A 23,897-nucleotide genomic window follows, 5' to 3' on the forward strand; every position below is an offset into this window, starting at 1 on the left:
TGTCTTAGTCTTATTATTGCTGACCTTCATGCCATATCTATTACAACAAGAATTAGTCAGGGAGTCTTGCACACTTGTAATGGATTTATTTAGAAGTATAACATTGTCCGCATAAAGCAAAGAGCTGAGATTAACATCTCCAATTTTGATATCATGTTTAATACCACTTTCCTTCATAATGTGATCAATATAGATAATGAATAACAGAGGAGATAATGTACATCCTTGTCTGACACCAGATTTCACATTAAACCATCTTCCTGTGCTTCCTTCAATTCTAAATGCTGACTTGCAATCAAATAAAGACTAAGTACTGCTTGATATAACACCCCATTGACATCATATAACTATAACGTATTGAATAGCTTCTCTCTTGGCACCTTGTCATATGCCTTTTACAGATCTACAAAACTTAAATACAGTTATATTCCCATGATTTCTCAACTATTTGTTGTAAAGTGAAAATCTGATCCTGACAGCTCTATTTGGCCTGAATCCAGCTTATTCTTCATCAAACTTCTCTTGCACAATCCTCCTCAACTGTTTCTCAAGTATACTTGCGTAAATCTTACTAGGAACAGTCAGTAGAGAAATACCTCTGTAATTCTCACATTCAGTTTTACTTCCCTTTTTATATATGAGTAATATGAAAGCTCTACTCCAATCATCAGGAGGTGTTTGTATAACCTGTAGCAAATTCAAAAATTTAAACTAGTTTTTCCCTATTCCATTTCATCTGAGATAGATTTGGGGGGGGGGGGGGGAATAAATTAAAAAAAATTTGCCACTTTCGTATGAAACTGGAAACAAAACATTTACACCATCTCCCCCCCCCCCGTCCTTCATGATGATTAAAGATTAATACTGTATTAATCCTTAGGGAACTGTGCGAACTGTGGCTTTTCCCTGCAGACAAGGAAGTAACTGTTTCGGCTTGCAACATTAAACAATGCAGGAGTTATGAATTTTTTTCATGGTGGCAAATCAATTTTTTTAAGTCATTTTCTCCTCTTCCTCACTGAAGCAGTAGTATTATACATCTTTTAGTTCCACTACATGGACTAGATTAAGATGTTACTTTACTTTTGTTGTACATACAGTATATTGTTGATCCCAAATTAAAGTCTTCAGTGTCTTTCCAGATGAAATCATGTTTCTAAGCTTCACTTAAATTTCATTCAACATAAAACTAGAACTTATTTGCAGAGATAATTTCAAATGATTTCTTGTTTCTTGTAATGGAATGAAACACTTATTCCAAATACTCACAACTTAAGTTATGCGAGTGGATCACGACTTAGGGGCAGAAGCATCAAGGCAATCTGTTAATTTGTAGCTAGGAAATGAAATACAACACTGTCTCAAATCTGACAGAGTACAGTTTGAATCGCTGAAAAAAAAAAAAAAAAAATTGATATATTTTATACTGCTTTTGATGCGAAAATCTTTTGAACAGTACAGTGTACAGCTTGAGTGGGCTGAAACATTTCAGTCACTGCCCTGTTCGCAGAAGTTGAACAAAAAGCACAGTTTAATTATCTTCTTCGTGAGGTACATATATTTTTTAAAATCAGAAATGAAACAGTATGCAGTGCGAAACATCCTAAATTTGAACTAAATCATGAGTCTTCATAGACTAGTATAAATATAGTACAAATTTTTTAGGCAAGCATAGTACGCATGTCACGAGTCCTCAGACACGAGGATACCAAGCAAAGAAGAATAGTATGCGAAAGTCGCTACAGCAGTAATTTAATTATGTATTCGTATGCCTCGGTAATATGCATTTTCAAACGAGCCGTTTACTGACACCAAGCTTTACTGATTCTCAAATATAGAAATGAGCTAAATTGCATATAATTAAAATCAAAAATATCTGCTGCATAATGAAAAAAAAAAACACTGGGATTGCAAGATACCTTTATTCAAAATTAGCTGTTATCAAACTGTAACAAAACACGGCCATTTTTTTGATTACCAAAGTCTTAGTGTAATTATGTAATCAAATTAAATATTAGTGTTATATAAATTAAGTGGATATTAAATCCAACATTATTTCAAAGCTGAATACAGAAACTATAAAAGTTTCATGCTGAATGCAGTTAGAAACTATAAAAGCTTCAGCAAAGCCTGACCAAAGTGAAAGAGAGCTTAAAGAGAATATGCTCGCCACCATACTATGGGTTGAACCAGCCAAATGATAAGAAGCATGATCGCTAGTAAGCGTCTGTATATTCACCTCCTACTCTTTGTTTGATAAGGTTTCATTAGCCTGACAGCTGCATCAACTCACTGGTTTTCGTCAGAAACCTAAGAGAGCAAAAACTCTCAGCACCAAGGAACTCGTAGCATGGCAGAGATGCACCTTCTGTAAGAGAACTTTCGGTTGTTGCATAACCTATTCATAAAAGTATTCACAAAAATAAAGAACCAAAAGGCTTCACTTCGGTGATGCAAAATTATACAAATTAAGTGGATATTAAATCCAACATTATTTCAAAGGGGCTGGGGCAGCCTGTAGTATGGCGGTGAGCATATTCCAGTTAAGCTCTCTGGTCAGGCTTCACCAAAGCTTTTATAATTTTTAACTGTATTCGGCACAAAACTTTCATAGTTTCTATATTCGGCTTTAAAATAATGCTGGATTTAACATCCACTTAATTTATATAATTTTGCATCGCCGAAGTGAAGCCTTTCGGCTCTTTATTTTAGTGAATACTTTTGTGAATAGGTTATGCAACAACCGAAAGTTTGCTTACGGAAGGTGCATCTCTCCCATGCTCCGAGTTCCTTGGTGCTGAGTTATTTTGCTCTTTTAGGTTTCTGCCTGGTCTCTGATGAAAACCAACGAGTTTAAAACAGCTCTCAGGCTAGTGAAACCTTATCAAACAAACAATAGGGGGCGAATATATGGATGCTTACTAGCGATCGTGCTTCCTATCATTAGGCTGGGGCAGCCCGTAGTATGGCAGCGAGCATATTCACATTAAGCTCTCTGGTCAGGCTTGGCCGAAGTTTTATAGTTTATAACTGTATTCGGCATGAAACTTTTATAGTTTCTGTATTCGGCTTTGAAATAATTTTGCATTGCCGAAGTAAAGCCTTTTGGCTCTTTATTTTAGAAAATATTAGTGTTATTCCAAAATAACTATGCAGTTTACAGATCTAATTTTATATACAGTCCACAAGGCCTAATCGACTGTGTTTATGTTAATAATTCTAAAGCTAGTCATTCGACAGAATGACCAACTTTAGATAGTTGGTTCATGGCAGATCTAATGTAATGTAAAGAATGCGATATTAGATGGTGTGGAAATATTGTTATGGTTTAAAGAAATCAGCCTAACCGCAAGTGTTCTTCTATGAGGATTCTCTACAAAATATGGTAAGGAACCTGGTTTTCTTTTTTTTTTTTAAATCAGTGGATTCAGAAGTATAGAAATAACCAAATATGATTTTTCATCTTCTGTTGTTACCATTAAAATGCTTATGGAGATGGTTTGCTTTATATGTAGAATGGATGTCCACATGTTTAAAATTCAGTAGTTCTGAAATCACTTTTCCAGTGGCTTTAGAGCCACAATTTTAAGAGGCTTTCATTGCCTGATGCGAGATAACTGCCCTGCCTGTTTCCTGGAGGGAAGGTAAGCCTGAAGTGACAGTCTCTAGACTGGACAAACCAAATTATCTAATCTTGGCCTAATGATGATGGCAATGTGCAATAGTCTATAACCTTTCGTGGGTGGAATTCACCTAAATACTTTTAACTACTTACTAATTATATTTGGTTTAATCCTTTATCCAAGTGTAAGCAAACAGAGTTTGCACCTGAAGTATTTTCAGGACTGCGGCAACTCATGGTAAAGGTAGAGTAAGTTATGATCACTTGCCTTAGTATCTCCCATAATGCAAAGCACATCTCCTTGCAGACATGTATAATGCTATGCATTAAAGGATGAGGTCTCATCACTGGGAGCCAGACCCAGAGGTGATGATACTAAGATGAAATAAATGCAGAAGTCATTGCCAAAAGGTGTCAACACCTTATTATTAAAATTCTCTGGATTAGAGATAGTTGATGGAAGTTTTTTCATGGCTATGCTACCAATTATATTTGGTTTAATCCTTTATCCAAGTGTAAGTGTTTTAATGCATAGAATTATAGGTGTCAGCAAGGAGATGTGCTTTGCATTATTGGAGATACTAAGGCGAGTGATCAGAACTTACTCTGCCTTTACCACGAGTTGCCCCAGTCCTGAAAATACTTCAGGCACAAACTCTGTTTGCTTACACTTGGATAAGGGATTAAACCAAATATAATTGGTAGCATAGCCAAGTGAAAAAACTTCCATCAATTTTAACTACTTATATAATATGAATAAAACAATAATAAAAATCATGTTTATAAGCATCTCAGTAGCACAGTTGAAGGAACGATGGGACACTGCGCTTTTGGATTGTGAAAAAACAGAGTTCAATTCTCGTCGTGATGATATTGAATCTTTATGGATTTTTCAAATTAAGTTAGCCAATCTCTTAAGCACCTCTGTAGTGCAACTGGAATAACAACGAGACATTGAGCCCTTCAATTGGAAAATACTAGAGTTCGACTTTCATCGTGATGAAAGGAATTTTTATTTTGGATTTTCAACCGAAGATGAGTTAGCCAATCTCATACAGAGGTAGCAGGGGTTTATCATTCTGCACACAGACAAATCGGCTAGGATAATACGTCATTTACATAGAAAAAATACTATTGGTGCTGCTGATGACGTGTTGTGATGGTAGTAATGTCACTGTATGTACAAGGTGGTTTGAAAAGTTTTGTAAAAAAATAAGTTAAACACATTTTGTCAGATAAAATCACTTTATGTCTCAACATAGTCTCTATCGAGGTCTACACATTTTTTTCCAGTGAGTTTCCAATTTTGTCATCCCATCTAAAAAGTAGGATTTGTCAAATTGTGCAAAAATAGTCATTGACAGCCTTGATGACATCCTCGTTTGAAGAAATTTTTTCCCACAGAGCCAAATTTTTAAGTCGGGGAACAAGAAGTCACATGGGGCCAAGTCCGGAGAATACAGTAGATGTGGAACCACTTCGAACCTCAATTCATGCAATTTTGCCATTGCGATGGCTGATGAGTAGGACAGTGCACTGTCTCGAAGAAAGAGTACTTTTTAGTGTGCCAATCTTGGCCGTTTTTTCTTCAGTTCTTCTTTTAAATGGTCCAACAATGACGCATAATAGACTCCTGTTATTGTCTTACCATTTTCCAAATAGTCTATCATGATAATTCCTTGGGAATCCCAAAAAACAGTGGCCATCACCTTCCCAGCTGACAAAATGGTCTTTGCTTTTTTTGGTGCTCTTTCACCGGGATTGTCACTGTTCTGACTGCTGCTTAAACTCAAGTGTAGTGGTGGATCCAAGTTTCATCTACAGTCACAAATCAAAGCAAAAAATCCTGCAAATTGGAATTAAACACTGCCAAACACTGCGTTGAATCTCTTTACGCATGTGTTTTTGATTGACAATCAACAATCACGGCATCCATTGCACACACAACTTTTTCATGCGCAATTTTTCGTGCAGGTATTATACACCCATTCAGTTGAGATGCCTCAAATCTCAGCAATCTCACGCACTTTCACTCAGCAGTTTTCCATAACAATACCAAGGATTTTGTCAATCATTTCCTTTGTAGTGACCTCAGTCAGGTGTCTGGAGCACGCTTCATCTTCGATGTAACGACACGTTCAAACTCATTTATCCAAAAACAGATATTCTTTAAAATATAGATAAAAAATAGATAGTTTTTAATGCTGGTGCAGAGTCCCCATGAACTGCATCTAACTTGGTTTTGATCTGTGTGGCTGTCCACTTCTTCAAATAAAAGTGTTTTATCACTGCACGAAACTCGCTTTTTCAATTTTTATGAAAAATGAGAACACAGTCATTTCAATTGTTTGCAAAAAGGGAACTATGCTTCACACGTGGCTAAAATTTTGCCAGAGGCATGAAAAAGATGATACATGCTGACACTGGTATGAATAAATGAACGAAGTGTATCGCCATCTATTGGAATTTACCAAACTTTTCAAACAACCTCTCATAGTTGGAGAATTAAGTAATATGCATCGTGCGGGTAAAAATTAAAAAAAAAAAAAAAAAAAAGCACACTATGAACAGTTATTAGTGCATATAAAGTCAGATATCCAGTCTATTATTATGCCAGAATACAGTATGTTATAGAAAAACCAAACAATATTTATCATTTATATTTGCCAAAAGCAGAGATCACCTCAAAACAGTCGGCATGTGGACCCAGTTACTCCAGAATAACTGGGAAAGCTAATTATAAATACGTATGCAAAACCATTTTCTGTATAAGCTATTTCACATTTTCATTATAAATTTAAAACATATTAAATTCATATTTTTTTTATTAGAGCTAGTTACTAGCTCTAATAAAACTCTAATAATAATATTTGTAACTAATAAAACTAGATATTAGTTACAAATTAGCAACTAATATCTAAATTAACACCTGGACCAAGAGAATAAAATATATTACCTATTTAGTCCACTTGTTAAAAAAGTTTGGAGACTTATGTATAAATTCCAAAAATGTACTACTCATCATAAAGTATTTTAAATTTCACATAATCAAAAATTTGTTCTTACATATAGTTCTATACTGAATTATGTTTCTTCATTAATTCAATCTTTACAAAGATTGACACAAACTACTGGTAATCATCTTGACTATGGTCAGAGGTATAGCTAGGAAGGCGTGGGCTGCCCCAGGCAGCTTTGAACCTTTTTGAACTTTTGCAGTTAATTCTAAAATACAGTCTTGAGAACTCATTTCCAAATATTGTAATACTACTATGAATTTTCCTCACAATTACTGTAGGTGTTGCTAGTTGTGAGAGGAGTTTTTCTAAATAAAATAGATTAAAAATTACATACATTGTTATGAAATAGGCTTCACCAATATGATTGACGATTTTTCTGACAGAAAAGCAAGAAAAATAACATTTTAGAATGTTGAAATTAAAGTTTTACTTCAATTTCAATTGTTTTAATTTATTTCCCTATACATCATTTTGACTTTTTGGTGTGTATTGAGAGAGGCAGCAAACTGAAGGACCGCCCTGGGCAGCAAAAGCTCTAGCTACACCACTGACTATGGTATATGAGTACCTTGAGATTCACTCAGATTATTATAAACTGAGCTAATATTAACTTTCACTTTTTTTTATATAATGTAGAACTTATCAGACTATAGATGATTATAATAAAAGAAATATATGAAATGTCAAAAAAAATGCAAGGTGGGAAGGAGGAGAAATGGTTGCTTACTTTATACATTAAATAAGGAAATGAAAGTGAAGACTGCTGTGATAATATAAGGTGATCTGAGGTACATAGAGGGGAGAAGAGAGTACTAATATTGACAAGACTTTCAAAACTCAGCAAAGTAGTAAAAAGACGGTGTACTTCTGCTGCTTTTGCCTACAAAGAAAAAACATGAAAATAAGTTATTGAGATAAAGAGCCAAAAAGGCTTCACTTCGGCGATGCAAAACTATAAGTAGTCGAATCCAACATTATTTCAAAGCCGAATAAAAAACTCTATGATAGGAAATCTAATAGTTTTATGCCGAATATAGAAACTATGAAGTTTTGGCGAATCCAAGCGTAAGCCAACACCTGGTTCGTGTTGGGGCAACTCGTAGTAAAGGGGGAGTAAGCTCCGTTCACTGTCCTTAGTATTTTCCCATAATGTAAAACCCATCTCCTAGGAGATGTATAATGTTATACATATATGATATGACCCACCCCCCATAATGTATAACATCATACATCTCCTAGGAGATGTGTTTTACATTATGGGAAAATACTAAGGACAGTGATCGGAGCTTACTCCACCTTTACTACGAGTTTCCCCAGCATGAACCAGGTGTTGGTTTATGCTTGGATTCGCCGAAACTTTATAGTTTCTATATTTCTATAAACTTCCTTAGTATAGAAAAATCCTTAGTATTTTCCCATAATGTAAATCCCATCTCCTAGGAGATGTATAATGTTATACATATATGATATGACCCCCCCCCCCATAATGTATAACATCATACATCTCCTAGGAGATGTGTTTTACATTATGGGAAAATACTAAGGACAGTGATCGGAGCTTACTCCACCTTTACTATGAGTTGCCCCAGCATGAACCAGGTGTTGGTTTATGCTTGGATTCGCCGAAACTTTATAGTTTCTATATTCGGCATGAAACTAATGGGAATCTATTAGTTTCATGCCATTAGATTCCCTATCTTAGAGTTTCTTATTCGGCTTTGAAATAATGTTGGATTCAGTATCCACTTAATTTAAATGAAAATAAGTACTTGAATTCCAATAACTAATGACAGCAAAATCTGAAGTAATGTCTTAATTTCAATGTAATTCAATGTCTTACTTATATTAATTATATTAGTATCTAATTCAAAGCAATATTAAATGAATATCACTTACTGATATCTCATAATCATAATTTATAACTTTCAAAAAGATAGCCTGTATCAAATTTGCAGCTAAATATAAAGCTGACTGGTAAGGATTTTCATCTCAACAAATACATCCAGTATAATAAATCTTAATTTTCCTACCAATTTATGAGCCTTGCTAACATGATAACAGTGATAAGAAATTTTAAAAATAAATAAATAAAACTGCCATGATCCTGAATAACTAGCTTTTATAAATGGTGGTATGGAAAGTAAAAACAGTAGCATGGAAATAACAATATTTTGAAATTTTAAGTAAACTTAATTAGTCCACCAGAGAAAGTTAAACATATTTAAAATAACTAGATTATTACATAGAACATTAGCAATCATCAACTATTCATCATTTTCAGTTATTCAGATTAGTATTATTATACTGGCTACTCCAGGCTACTCAGTACCTAAATACCTATCATATCTCTATTAGAGAACATTCAGTTCTCTAATAAAGATATGATGTAGATGGGAGTGCATCCACTGATAGCCCATTCCACATACACACACACATTATGAAAAGAACTCAGACTTCATCTGCTTCCAAACTGCACCCATACTTGGTTTTGAGAGATGACCCCGAGTTCTCCAACACCGGTCACAAGCTGTAAAATCTCATGTTTGCCTATACATTAAGACAATCTCACTTTAGGATCCCCCTTAATAACGCTTCCACATGACACACAACATACTCTTGCAAAGTTTCACAGTATTTGGATTGCTGGATGGAGCTCCACAAGGCCTTAAACAGGTATATGCTTTAATTTTGATCATCCTGTGCATATGTGTGTGTGTGTGTACGTGTATAGATAGTTTTTTTTTTCCCCCATCATCAAATTCTTGCCATGTACCCTCAAAAGGTGTACATCATTACTAATTTCCTATCTGTAATTTTCTGCCAAATCAGTCTGTTACCTGTCAAGACTCCAACATTATCAGAACCTATATTTCTATCTTCTAAGGCACTTTTTACTGTATCAATCCACCTATATCTTGGTCTTCCTTTGGGTCTTTTCCTGCCAACCAGGCAAAGAACACTTGTTTTGCTAATCTTAACTCGCCCATTCTATTTAAGTGACCATACCACCTGAGATTAGCTCTGCTAACTCATTCCTAGATGCTGAAAATGTCAAGTTCTTTCTTAATATCCTCAAATATATAATATGATATTGCCATTGAAGCCATCTGTTCATGACCCTAATCTTTCTCTGGACTCTCATATCTGCGGTCTCTAGTCTTTGGTCAAATGTTTTACTTCTGACCCAGCTCTCAGATCCATAAGTTAAAATTGACTACTGTCTGTATATAGCTAATTTAGTATTTTGACTAATTTCTCTCTTATAACATATAAATTTATTCAGTAGACTTCCTACCATAACAGCTTTGTTGATTCTGTAGTCTATTTCCATATTTAAGTTACCATTTTCACTAACAATCGTGCCTAAGTAGCTGAAATGTTTCAGTTGTTCTATAGGTTCTCCATTTGATATTTCCAATGCTTCTGATATTTTCATTGTCTTAGTCTTGTTATTGATGACCTTCATACCATATCTATTACAACAGTTATTCAATTAGTCAGGGAATCTTGCACGCTTGTAGCGAATTTATTTAGAAGTATAACATTGTCTGCATAAAGCAAAGAGCTGAGATCAACATCTCCAATTTTGATATCAGGTTTAATACCACTTTCCTTCATAATGTGATCCATATAGATAATGAATAACAGAGGAGATAATGTACATCCTTGTCTGACACCAGCTTTCACATTAAACCATCTTCCTGTGCTTCCTTCAATTCTAAATGCTGACTTTCAATCAAATAGACTAAGTGCTGCTTGATATAACACCCCATTGACATCATATAACAGTAACATATTGAATAGCTTCTCTCTAGGCACCTTGTCATATACCTTTTCCAGATCTACAAAACTTAAATACAGATCTTTCTTATATTCCCATGATTTCTCAACTATTTGTCGTAAAGTGAAGATCTGATCCTGACAGCCTCTATTTGGCCTGAATCCAACTTGTTCCTCACCAAGCTTTTCTTCCACAAACCTTCTCAACTATTTTTCAAAGTACAAATATCTCTTTTTATTTATTACAGAGGTATTTCAGTAGAAAAATGCCTCTGTAATTCTCATATTCAATTTCATTTCCCTTTTTTTAGATGGGTACCATGAGAGCTCTACTCCAATCATCCAGAATTTCTCCCTCTGTCCAGGCCTTCTGAACTATGCAGTGCAGCCACTGTAAAACTTTTATACCTCCATACTACTTTAGCATTTCTGGTCGAATATCATCTACTCCAGCTGCGTTTTAACATTTCAGGCCCCTGATGGCTTTTTCTACTTCAAATATGTATGTTCTCCTAACTGCAGGCCTGTTGAGTGTTTTTTACCACTGTGCTGTCACTGCTTGTTTCATTTAGCAATTTTTCAAAGTAATTACTCCATACTTCAAGGATATCTTTTTCTCCAGTTTTCATCTCACCTTTATCATCTCTAATTCCTTTTACAACACTGTTTCTTGCATTTCTGAGCTTCTTCAACAACCTTCAGAATATCTTGCCACCTTCTTGATATTTATTTTCTAAGTTCTTACCAGTTTTACCATTACTTTTGTTTAGCTAGTTTTACACAGTTTAGCTTTCTTACATTTGTCTCTGTATTCTCTAAGAGCACAAGCTGACTTATTTGCAGAAACTTTTGATATGTTTTCTTCTTTTTCTTCACTGCTTCTTTAATTTCCTGTGTCCACTATGGAGTTCTGATTTTTCTATCCTTGCAGACAACCTTACCACATGCCTCTCTGGCTGAATCAATCAGTGTTTTCTTCAGGGCTTGCCACTGAATCTCAAAGGTTTGGTTCCTGTTCTCAAACTCGTTCATTTCTTCTTCAATAATCTTTGTGTATTTTAGTCTACAGTTCACATCTGAGAGCTGCTCAACTTTTATTTGCTTTAAAACTTTCTTATATGTTATTCTTTTCAATATGAAATTCAATTTTATCCTGCTTGAGACTAAATAGTGATCACTTGCAATTTCAAATCCTCTGTACACTCTGGTGTCCTACACCAGGGAGAAAACATCACTATCAATAATATTATAGTCAATGACACTTTTCTTTCCTTGCCTCTTCTTTCCATGTAAATTTGTGCACATTTTTATGTTGGAACATGGTGTTAGTAATAACCAGTCCATGTCCTGAGCAGAAATCCAACAGGTATTGGCCATTATTATTAGCTTTGCTCATTTTTCCAAATTTTCCCAATTTTTTTTTTTAAATTAAAAATAATCTTATATTTATTTTAATTACAGAGATATTTCACTCACATGCTATTTAGGGTAGGTAGTTATTCCTCAATAGCTCTACAAATTCTCTTTCCCTTGATGTGCATGTGTCTCTTTCTCCAGTCTACATCTCCACAGTTCAAATCCAATATTGGAATTCCTTGTATTCATTCACAGTTGGTTTGAATTCTTCGGCAATCATTAACAATACATTCCCACTCTTTCTATCCAGCCTGTCCTCCCCGAATGCGCTATAACCATCATATTCTGTTCTTGTCGAGAATAGCTGTTAAGAAATAATTTTTGGTCTCATATCATTTACCAATGCTAAACATTCATTGCCTTTATTCCTGATGGCTTCAATGAACATGAACAATAACCAAGCAGACAGATGGTTGCATACACATAAGCAATGTTAAAACCTGATCAGTTCAAATAGGAGCCCGAGTTGATTCATCAACCAAATTCCTCACCTTAATGCCACAATCAATGCTTTTCTTGTCTGAAAGAAGGAGTGCCAACATTCTCCAAGTCATCTCTTCCATAGTATCATTCTCTTAATCACAGCAGTCTTTCACCTTAGTGCATGCCTGAACTCTCAAATCAGCCACCCTGTCTTACCTAATTTTCCTGAGTACCATGTTAATTATTTCAATGACTTTCTTCAAACACCTTACACCAAATACATTTAAGAGTAACTGATCATGTAAATCATTTCTATCATCAAAAGTAGTCCATGCATGAAAATACTAGATAAAATTGAATTTCATACTGAAAAGAAGAACATGTAAGAAAGTTTTAAAGCAAATAAAAGCTGAGCAGCTCTCGGATGTGAACTGTAGACTAAAATACACAAACATTATTCAAGAAAAAATTAAAGAGTTTGAGAACAGGAACCAAATCTTGAAGATTCAGTAGCAAGACCTGACTGAATAAAACATTGACTGATTCAGCCAAAGAGGCATGTGGTGAGGTTGTCTGCAAGGATAGAAAAATCAGAACTCCATGGTGGACACAGGAAGTTAAAGAGGCAGTGAAGGAAAAGAAAAAAAGCATATCGAAAGTTCCTAGCGAATAATTCAGCTTGTGCTCTTAGAGAATACAGAGACAAATGTAGGAAAGCTAAACACTGTGTAAAACTAGCTAAACAAAAGTCATGGGAGGACTTTGACAAGAACATAGAAAATAAATATCAAGAAGGTGGTAAGATATTCTGGAGATTGTTGAAGAAGCTTAGCAATGGAGGAAAGAATGCTGTAAAAAGTGTTAGAGATGATAAAGGTGACATGAAAACAGGAGAAAAAGATATATTGATTTCTGCAGTAAGTACTTCAAAAAATTGCTAAATGAAACAAGCAGTGATAGCACAGTAGTAAAAAATACTCAACAGGGATGCAATTAAGAATACATATCCATACTTGAAGTAGAAAAAGTACAAAGGCCTGTAATGTGGAAAGGCAGCAGGAGTAGATGGTATTTGACCAGAAATGATTAAGTATGGTGATATAAAAGTCTTATAGTGGCTGCACTGCATAGTTCATAAAGCCTGGACAGAGGGACGAATTCCAGATAACTGGAGTAGAGCTCTCATAGTACCCATAAACAAAAAGAGAAATAAAACTGAATGTGAGAATTACAGAGGTATTTCCCTTCTGAGTGTTCCTGGCAAGATCTATGCAAGTATACTTGAGAAACGGTTGAGAAGAATTGTGGAAGAAAAGCTTGGTGAAGAACAAGCTGGATTCAGGCCAAAATAGAGGCTGTCAGGATCAGATTTTCACTTTACGACAAATAGTTGAGAAATCATGGGAATATAACAAAGATCTCTATTTAGGTTTTATAGATCTGGAAAAGGCATATGACAAGGTGCCAAGAGAAAAGCTATTCAAAATACTACAGTTGTATGGTGTAAATGGGGCATTATATCAAGCAATACTTTCTTTATTTGAGTTGTAAGTCAGCAGTTAGAAATGAAGGAAGTACAGGAAAATGATTTGATGCTAAATCACTTGTCAGAAAGGATGTACATTATCCCCTCTGTTATTCATTATCTATATGGATCACATAATGAAGGAAAGCAGTATTAAACCTGATATAAAAATTGGAGATGTTAATATCAGCTCTTTACTTTATGCAGATATGTTATACTTTTAAATAAATCCAGTTGTCCAAGTCGGTAAGATTCACTAACATGAAAATCAGCAGTAGCAAGACAAAGACAATGACATAGGCAGAAACATTTAAAATATCAAATGCATCGTGAATGGAGAACCTATAGAACAAACAAAATGTTTCAGCTACTTAGGCACAATTTTTAGTGAAGACGGTAAATTAAATATGGAAATAGACAACAGAATGAACAAAGCCGGTATGGTAGGAAGTCAACTGAATACATTTATATGGAATAAGAGAGAAATTAGCCAAAACACTAAATTAGGTGTATACAAGAGAGTGTTCAAACCAATTTTAACTTATGGATCTGAAAGCTGGGTCAGAAGTAAAACACTTGACCAAAGACTACTGCGATCTCTAGGTCAAACACTTGACCTAGAGATCGCAGATATGAGAGTCCTGAGAAAAATTAGGTCATGAACAGATGGCATCAATGGCAATATCATATTAAAAATGAGGATATTAAGAAAGAACTTGACATTGTCAGCACCAAGGAATGCATTAGCAGAGCTAATTTTAGGTGGTATGGTCATTTACACAGAATGGGTGAGGAAAGATTAGCAAAACAAGTGTTCTCTGCCAGGAAGACCTAGAGGAAGACCTAGATATAGGTGGATTGATACAGTAAAAAGTGCCTTAGAAGACAGAAATATAAGATCTCATAATGTTGGAGGCTTGACATATAACAGGTTGATTTGGGGAAATTGATATTGTTCATAAAAAGTTAGTAATGATATAAGTTTTTCATGTAGTATTATCCTCAAGGGATGTACAGGATAGTACATCCCTTGAGGATATACTTCATTAATTTGATGATGATACAGTATCTGTGAAAACAAACTTACCTATAAAGATTTCAACTCAAAGAAATGATAAGTCAGTTTGTAATTCACACAAAGAAATATTGCTACAATGCCTTATGTCAGTGATTATAAACCTTTAACAGTATTATAGGGTTTTATTAAAATATACCTTGTGAAATTTTATTAGATAAAGGGAACATATATTTCTCTTATTTCTTGGTCACTCTTTAATAAACTTAAAGATTTGATTCCTTCTGATATAATAAGATTAAGATATCCAATTAATTTGACAGGTATCTTTGAGACTGAAATTCCTACAGTCTCAAAGATAAATTTCTTCCTATCAGTTATGCTAAAAGTTTGTCATCAAATGATTGTTCTTCTAAAGACTTCTAATCCTAAAATACAGTTATTCTTGGTCTTGATTTCTTGAAAAGATATTAAGCTTGACTGTAATTTCTTGGATGGTACTATTTCTCTTTGTGGACAGTCTTAATAAACAATCTCTTTACAAAATGCAAGGTTTAGATGCATATTCTGAAGTTTCTGATGTCAAAGAATAAATGTTTGAAATTGAAGCAATAAACATGAATGATAAATAAGATTTAGAGAAAATAAAAGAAAGCCTTATAGAAAATGCAATAAAATTGGCAGCTGCTGCCAATGAATGATTGATTTTTCCTTTATGTAAAATTGAAGAATTATTAACTGGCTTAGAAGGAGCAGAGTACTTCACTAAGCTAGATCTGAATTCTGGCTATTTGCAGATTCCTTTAAAGAAGGATAGAAAATTTTTTGCCTTCACAACAAGATGGCAGAAATACCAATTATGTCATCTTCCTTAAGGAGCTAGAAACTGCCATATTTTTTCAGTCATTAATGAACTCTGTTCTATGAAATATATTAAATAAAGGAATTATTTGTTTTCAAGATGATTTGTTTATATACTCAAAAGGACCTAACATCTCAGAAATATCTTATTGAAAGTTATTTCTAGATTGGATGAAGCTAATTTATCACTGAAGATGCCAGCGTGGCTGGCCGAGTGGTTAGCGTATCCGCTCCCCAGCCAAAAGGCTGCAGGTTCGAATCCCACCATGGGCATGGATGTTTGTGATTGTCTGTGAAAATACTAGTGGTGGTCGGCAGTAGATGGCATTGGTGTAGATGATGAAGGTAGTTGCGGTTGGTGGATTAGTGGAGACAGAGAGGTAGAGTAGGTGCCCTCCTTCAATGAGTCTTCGGACTCCCTGGAGGTGGTACGTAATAATAATAAGAAGCAGAAGACTGAATATTTAGGGCATAAAAGTTAGTAAAGCAGGAATGATTCCTATTCAGATCTGATAGAATTGCCATACCATCAGCTAATTTATCTGAACTAGATGAACTGAATAAATTAAAAGTAAAATGCCTCATTCTCAGAACTAGGAAAAACCTGTTATAGTTCAAGCTCAGAAAAAAAGATCCCATTTTGAAAAATGTATATGAAAGTTCAAAAAGGTAAATCAGTTCCAGAGGAATTTTCTTTCCTTAAAATGCTCTATTTAGATGAGGATGGTTTGCTTCTAGCAAGGCAAAATAGAAGAGAATATGATAAAGAACCAAGAGGCTATTTTTCTGGCAACATAAATTAAGTTAAGGGGGGGATAGTAAATCCCGCATTATTTTACAGCTGTGTACGAAACTCGGAGATCAAAATCCATCAAAATCGAAGAGTTTCATGCCGAAGAACTATCGGCGAGTCCAAGTGCAAGTCATCACTTGGGTAGTACAACACTCAGGCAACTCGTAGCAAAGGTGGAGCAAGCTCTGTCACTATCCTTAATATTTTCTCATAATGTAAAACGCAGCTCCTAGGAGATGTATTACTGTTTTACATTATGGGGAGAGAAGAGGTAAAATAATATGGGATTTACTATCCCTCCCCCCCCCCTTAATTTAGAAGAGAATATGATTAAAGTGAGAATTTTAGCTCCAGTTATCACGAAACCTTGGATTCCCTATACTTTTCACAATTCTGATTTAGTAGGTTATCAAGGATTCGAAAGACCTGGCACAGAATTAAGGACAAATACTTTTGGAAAAGTATGACAAATGATATTAATTCATATGTGAAATCCTGTCACTTATGCCATACTAGGTCTACCCTTAGAGGCAAGGCACCTCTACAAACCTTTCCTATACCAGTTAAACATTTCAAGCTGTAGCTATTGATATAATTGGACCTTTACCTACAACAATGTAAGGAAATAAGTACACTGTAGGATATTTGTATTAAAATTCTGATATCCCACAAGTTTAAAATATATTAAATGAATTAGAGTTAAGTTAATGATACAGTACTTGTAAAGTAGTTATTTAAACATATGTTTGTTTTTGTGCATTGTGAGCAGCAAGACATTTTACAATATTATTTCAATATTTTTAGCTACTGAAGTCTTGCTTAGTTATAAAATAAATGTGTTAGATTAGATATTAAACTGTAATTGTGGTTTTCGTATGAGCTGTCAAAGTATGTGATGTTAATGCCATTTGTATATAGACAAATGTTGTTTACAAGATGTTGTTGTCGTCAATTATGAGCAAAGCAAAAGTTACTACTGTAATTCACATTGCATGAAAGTAATGAGTGAACTTACCTCAGCACATAAAAGACTGTGAAATGAAGAACTGTTATAATTTTGGGCTGTGTTGTTTTGAAATTATAGTTAAGTAAACTTTTCTGAACTGCTGTTCAGAAAAACAAGAACTTCGTTGTTTCAAGCCCAATGCTGGAAAGCAGTAATCGTGATGCAAGATGGTAGACTTGAGTGCAAGTTTCTCAGTTGCATTTCTGAGCATGTGCAGAAGTAAAAAGAACGTTAGCAATATATGAAGAATGGACAGAAATTAGAAGAAAAGTTAGAAATGGAAGACAGAGGATATCCTTGTGTAAAGAGATAAGTCTGAAGTTTATTGTAGTCAATCCATATAGGACAGATTCTGTAAGGCTGAAAAAGGAACTTTATTGCTTGCCAGTCCATATAGAAATGGACCCAGTAAAGTTTGTTTATTTAGGATTCTCATTCTGATAAGTGATTTCTAACTGTTGGCATGTTTTAGTTATTTATTCAGACAACTACATAACTACTCTGCCTTCTACATGAAAGCAGACAAAACTGATAAGGTTTCAAGAAGAATGTTGAGACTTGCACATAGAAAGTTAACTCATTAATTCATTCTAAAGTGATGATGGAGTTTTTAGTAGTGTATTCAGCAGAGCTTGCTGTTACTTACATATAGGAAGTGCAGTTACAGAAGTGTTTTGAATGAAGACAAGATATGTTTTCATTAGTGTTCTGAGATTTAAGATGTAAGAAGAATTTGACCCGTCGATCTCTGGCACGGGCAAGCAGGTTTTTCCTCCCGGAAACTCGGGTTTTTCGTCCTGTAAACTCAAGAAAATTGACCGTAGAACCCACATTATTTCAGACATTAAATATATTGTGTTAGGGTTAGGGACCACGAGATGGCGGCACATTTGAGCTGTCTCTCTTCACTGAGTACCGCTTAATTAGTGATAGCCTTGGGCCATCTATCTCTGATTGGTACCAGTGGAAATCTATCTCCACTGGTACTCAGTCTCCAAAAGTTAAATAAGGCTAAATGGCCTCGCCTACTCCCCGTTTACGGGAATATTAAGGCGTTAGCTGAGCTGAGCTGAAGAATTTGATTAACTCTTGTGTTGTTGTCATATGGAGAGCATTTTTTTTGTTAGTTTTTCTACTGTGTGAATTTAAGAAGGAATAAGAGAGAACTAAAATGCCAGATGTTTTATCCATATAGATCAATATCTGTTGGTTTATGTGATTGTAAAGAAGTTGTGTAGTTATAGTGGTTTGCTTATTGTAAATTGAAGAATACACTGGCTCTTGTGTAACTAAGTAGTTGATTTGATGTTGTATATATTTGTGCTTTTTGTAAATTCAAGATTTTTATTATGATGGTTACAAGAATGTGAAAAATCTCTTAATGAAGCTAAATGGGTTAATAGGAATTTAAGAGGTTAAGTTAGGTTAGGTTAAGTTGCATATGAAATATCCTGGGATACAAGCCTGTGTACAAAGTTAATTAGAAGTTTAGTTTCATTGTTTGCTTATGATGAGCTGAATGTGGGAGAGCAATTGTTAACAGGGATGATGTCAAGATCCTATAAGATGATCTAAACTGATTGGCAGTTTCAACAAAAAAAAAATGGCTGCCAGTTCAATGGGTCAAAGTATAAAGTTAAGCATTTTGAAAGGGAAAAAAAATATAGGCTCTGTGCTGTACAGATGGAGCTGTAGTGCAAGAAATGGATGAGGCAAGAGATTTAGGGGTAATGATGGAAAAACAGTTGCAGTTCAGAGGTTGGTAATGACATGACACAAGGGTAATTGTAGGTCCAAGGAATTGTTGATGCCAGAAGTATCAGGAAGAAGGTTGAGGAGTTTTTGGCATTGGTCAGCTCGACATGGCCAAAAATTTTGGGCATCAGCAAAACCTGGTTGACAAAAAATGATATAGTTACAGGGACCAGGGGTTTGAGAGTACTGGATCTGGTAATAGCATCAGAAGATATATCAATAATCAAAGTAAACACTTCCTACAGTTGGGGAGAGTGACATTGCAAGTCTTGTTCTGAGAAGTTGCTAAACATGTGGAATTCTCTGTCAATAAAGGGGGTTTATATTGGACTATAAAGCTGGTAATTATGACAGAATTAGAAGACATTGTGGAGCAGTGCCATGGCTTGAGAAGCTACAAGGAAAGAATGTCAGTAATACATGAGAAGTGGTCAGAAATTGGTTGAGAGAAGCAGTATCAGACTACATATCAGGAGGATACACCAAGTATAGATTAGGTGGATGAGTATAGATATAAAGCAAGGGCTGCAAAAAAAAAGTGGCTAGTAGGGTAAGGAAGGTCTAATGAGATTATGGGAGAAAATTGGCTAAGCAGGCAGAAGTAAATCCAAAATAGGTTTTTATTATGTAGCAAGTAAGAAGAAAAAATAACTATGGTAGGATGACTTTAATCAATTCTGATGGAAGGAAGGTGACAGAGGCAAAAAGAACTGTTGAGTTGCTGAGTGATCATTTTGCAAAGATGTATCATCCAAGTGGAGATTTTGCAGCTGCTTGTCAAAATTAAGGTAGATGAACACTAGGTGTTCAGCATGCTGAAAAATATCAATGGAAATACAGCACTCGGACCGGATAACACGTCAGCCCATGTATACTATATGAATCTGCAAGAGAACTGGCACTGCCTCTGATGAAGTTGTTTGATCTCAGTCAGAAGTTGCAAACTACAGACTAATTAATATATCAGGAGTAGTTGTTAAAGTATTGGAAAGTTGGTTAAAAGTAAAATCTAACAGTGGATTGATTAGGACACTAACAAGTAAAGATAGGGGATTATTATTCCTCTGTATGAGGCTATTATTCAGCTGCATCTTGACTACTGTACACAGATTTGGTCACCTGGGTTTCTTGGGGATCAGGAGGCAGCAGAGAGGATTCAGTGACAGACTGGTGACAGGTTTGCAGAATGCTCAATATGAGGATAGGTCAAAGGTGTGTGAGCTACAAAGTTTAGTTGATAGGTGAAAAAGGGGACATGATAGAAACTACACAAAGGAAATTTTACAATATATGACAAATAGATAACCAGGGGTAATCCATGGAAGCTGTGTAAGACTGTGGTTAGTAAGGATGTGCAGATTAGACCTTTTGTATGGAGAGTGGTAAACAAGTGGAATGAATTGCCAGAATTAGTTGTGAGTGGTCTGACAGTAAATGCATTTCAGGAGGTGTGATAGGTTCTGTGCACATAAATGTTAGTGCGGGTTTCCCACAATGAGTCTCTGGACTCCATGAAGATACCGTATAATAATAACATTGCAGAACTGGGTAACAGTTGACTGTTAAGAAACACATAAACAAGCAGGGATATGGAAGTAATTATCTCTCTTTATAAAACTTTGATACTACCACATCTGGATTATTGTGCATAAATTTGGTTGCCTGGATTTCTTGGGGGTATGGAAGTGGTGGAGAGGATTCAGAAGCAAGTGACTGAAATGGTGACTTGTTTGTGGAGTGCTATTTATAAAGATAGACTGAAAATTTGTGGGCAACAATGTTTAGCAAACAGGCAGAAAAGAGGAACATATGAGTTTAAGGAGTTTTATAGAGTCAAGGCTAAAGAAATTTTCCTGTATATGACTGAATGGGGAAAAGAGAGGGAGAGAGAAGAGAAGCTGAACTCTAGAAGTTGTTGAAGGATGTGGCCAGCAAGCATGTAGTAGTAGTTTTTTCTTGGAGTAGTAAATAAGCAGAATAGTTTGTCAGAGGAGGTCTTGAGTGCTCTGTTGGTAAACAAGTTTTTAAGCACAGCTTTGATATTAGTTATTTCAATAATTTTAATGTAGACCCCCCCATGATGAGTCACTAGACTCAATGGAGATGCCCATGTTATAATAATAGTGCCTGAAAAAAAAAGGTAAAACTAATCGAGTGATAAAATTCAAGAGTGACAGCAGTACTGTTTACTAATTTGATGGTACTTCACCATATTACTGTCAGAGTTAAAATTACCAAACATTTTGAGAAATACAAATATAAATATTTTGATTTATTTAAAAAATAAAAAAATAATAATGCAATAAATGTATATATAAAATTTTAAATCAAACAACAATTTAGGCTCTTTGCTTTCACTATTTTTTTTTTCAGTTATATTTAAAGATTTCAGAATAATTATTAGAGAATACCTAACTGTGATTTCTTGTTCAGCCAATATAGTGGAAAGCACAATCGTACTTTATTTGTATATTCATCCTCAAGATGCTGAAGGACACATTTTGCAATCCCAGCAAAACCATCATATCCATCAAACAACACATGAAAACCCTGAAATTAAAATATACATTACAATTATAAACTAGTTTAATACAAAAAATATGTATTCTGTAAAATTCTTTGAGTGAAATCCATTTGTAAACTTTTAAATTCAAAAGAAAAGTGAACAAGTTATGTCTAGTAAAAAAGCATTCATCCATACTATCTATACAAATTCACCAAACCTACTGAGTTATGCAAGGGTAACAACATAATCCCATGTTCATTAAAAGTGACTGTATGGGGACATTTCTGACCAAGCATTGTGCTTCTTTGTAGGTAATTGAACACTTTACTTTCACAGCTTCCTTTAGATTGAAAATGTAAAATTCACTTGGAACAATCAGAAATGCAAAGATGGTGTTCTAAGCATGCTGAGAACCAAAGGGGAAAAAAATAGTCATTTTTGTGTTGCACATTAACATAATCTTACATGATGATTGGTTCCTGTGCATGCTTATCTGCTTTATTTCTGGCATGAAACAGTAGAACCTTGCCCTATTGCCTTCAGCAAATAGTACCAAATAGTACTATACATCTCTTTTACATGTAACAATATAAACTAGTTTAATACAAAAAATATGTATTCTGTAAAATTCTTTGAGTGAAATCCATTTGTAAACTTTTAAATTCAAAAGAAAAGTGAACAAGTTATGTCTAGTAAAAAAGCATTCATCCATACTATCTATACAAATTCACCAAACCTACTGAGTTATGCAAGGGTAACAACATAATCCCATGTTCATTAAAAGTGACTGTATGGGGACATTTCTGACCAAGCATTGTGCTTCTTTGTAGGTAATTGAACACTTTACTTTCACAGCTTCCTTTAGATTGAAAATGTAAAATTCACTTGGAACAATCAGAAATGCAAAGATGGTGTTCTAAGCATGCTGAGAACCAAAGGAAAAAAAAAAATAGTAATTTTTGTGTTGCACATTAACATAATCTTACATGATGATTGGTTCCTGTGCATGCTTATCTGCTTTATTTCTGGCATGAAACAGTAGAACCTTGCCCTATTGCCTTCAGCAAATAGTACCAAATAGTACTATACATCTCTTTTACATGTCTGTAAAATATACAACAGCAGGTGTTTCTTTATGCTCACTAAAAATAAATTACATGTTAAACTCTGAATGCTCTCACAGTAGGTCTGAATGGAATGTATATCTATAAGTTTACACAATACTAGAGAATACTACTGCACATGCTGAACTTTAGTGGAAAAAACACACTAGAGATTATTAACTACTACATCTATTTAGCTAATAAATTATTAAGCAAATATTTTGCCATTGTCACCAAGGCATCTTTCATGAGCACAAAAAAATACAACTAAGCACTTGCATGCAGGTACAGTAGCAGGAAAGCAAACACAGACTGAGCATGAAAGGTGAGATCCTACAATCTTGAGTAACTCTATGAGTAAGGTGATGGAATCTTGCTGAAGGTCTTAAGATAACGATCTCACAGATTTCTAGTAAAGTGAGCCAGCCGAACTTGTTCAGATCTGGCAAATGTTGTAATGCTGCAGTGGATTCTGAAATGGTCTCTCCAATTTATATCTGCTTTTGTATAAAAGAGAGAACCCCCCCCCCCCTTTAGATCCAGTGATTTGTATCCATGGTCTGCTATTGCAAAAATAGCTGTATGCAGGTACTGGACAGTTTCTGCATTTCTCCAGATGGATATTAGCTGTTCTTTCTGTTGAAAGTTTGCAAGAACAAGGGATGCTGCAGACCCTAAGATGGTCAAGAAAATGGAAAGGAACTTTTGGTGAGTGACAAAGGGTAGCTAATTTTTAGAATCCACCAGAGTATTACAATATTCACAAAATCTGAATACATTCAACTGCCTCACCTTAGCAGAAATATGGGAGATTATCTTGAGGCCTTCAGTGGGATTCCTTCACCACACTCACAAAGGGTGCCAGTTAGAACCACAGGATCCTCCACCTTTCATATTGTCTGTGTTTGCCTTCTGCTAGTGTGCCTGCATGCATGTGCTTAGTTGTATTTTATTGTTCCCATGAAGATGCCTTGGAAGCCAAGGTGAAATATTGGCTTAATTTATTAGCTAAATAAACTCAGTTAGTAATTATTATCTCCAGAAGTGTGTGTGTGTTGGTATCCAATACACA

At 34.9% G+C, this 23,897-nt stretch overlaps 1 protein-coding gene across 2 annotated transcripts in view; it reads right to left on the bottom strand.

Annotated features, from left to right (window-relative positions):
* mst (misato mitochondrial distribution and morphology regulator) overlaps window positions 1-23,897 on the bottom strand; it is a 211,210-nt gene that overhangs the window by 70,516 nt on the left and 116,797 nt on the right. For both annotated transcript variants that reach the window (XM_090402942.1, XM_090402943.1), the window contains exons 8-9: window positions 21,632-21,766; window positions 7,370-7,522 (exon numbers count right to left, since the gene is read on the bottom strand). In XM_090402942.1, coding sequence (XP_090259068.1) covers window positions 7,370-7,522; window positions 21,632-21,766 — 288 coding nt within the window. The remainder of the gene's footprint in view (window positions 1-7,369; window positions 7,523-21,631; window positions 21,767-23,897) is intronic.

Source organism: Typopeltis vanoorti, chromosome 13 (genome assembly GCF_054136105.1).
Source record: "Typopeltis vanoorti isolate ZY-2024b chromosome 13, IOZ_Tvanoo_1.0, whole genome shotgun sequence".
Classification (NCBI taxonomy): Eukaryota; Metazoa; Arthropoda; class Arachnida; order Uropygi; family Thelyphonidae; genus Typopeltis; species Typopeltis vanoorti.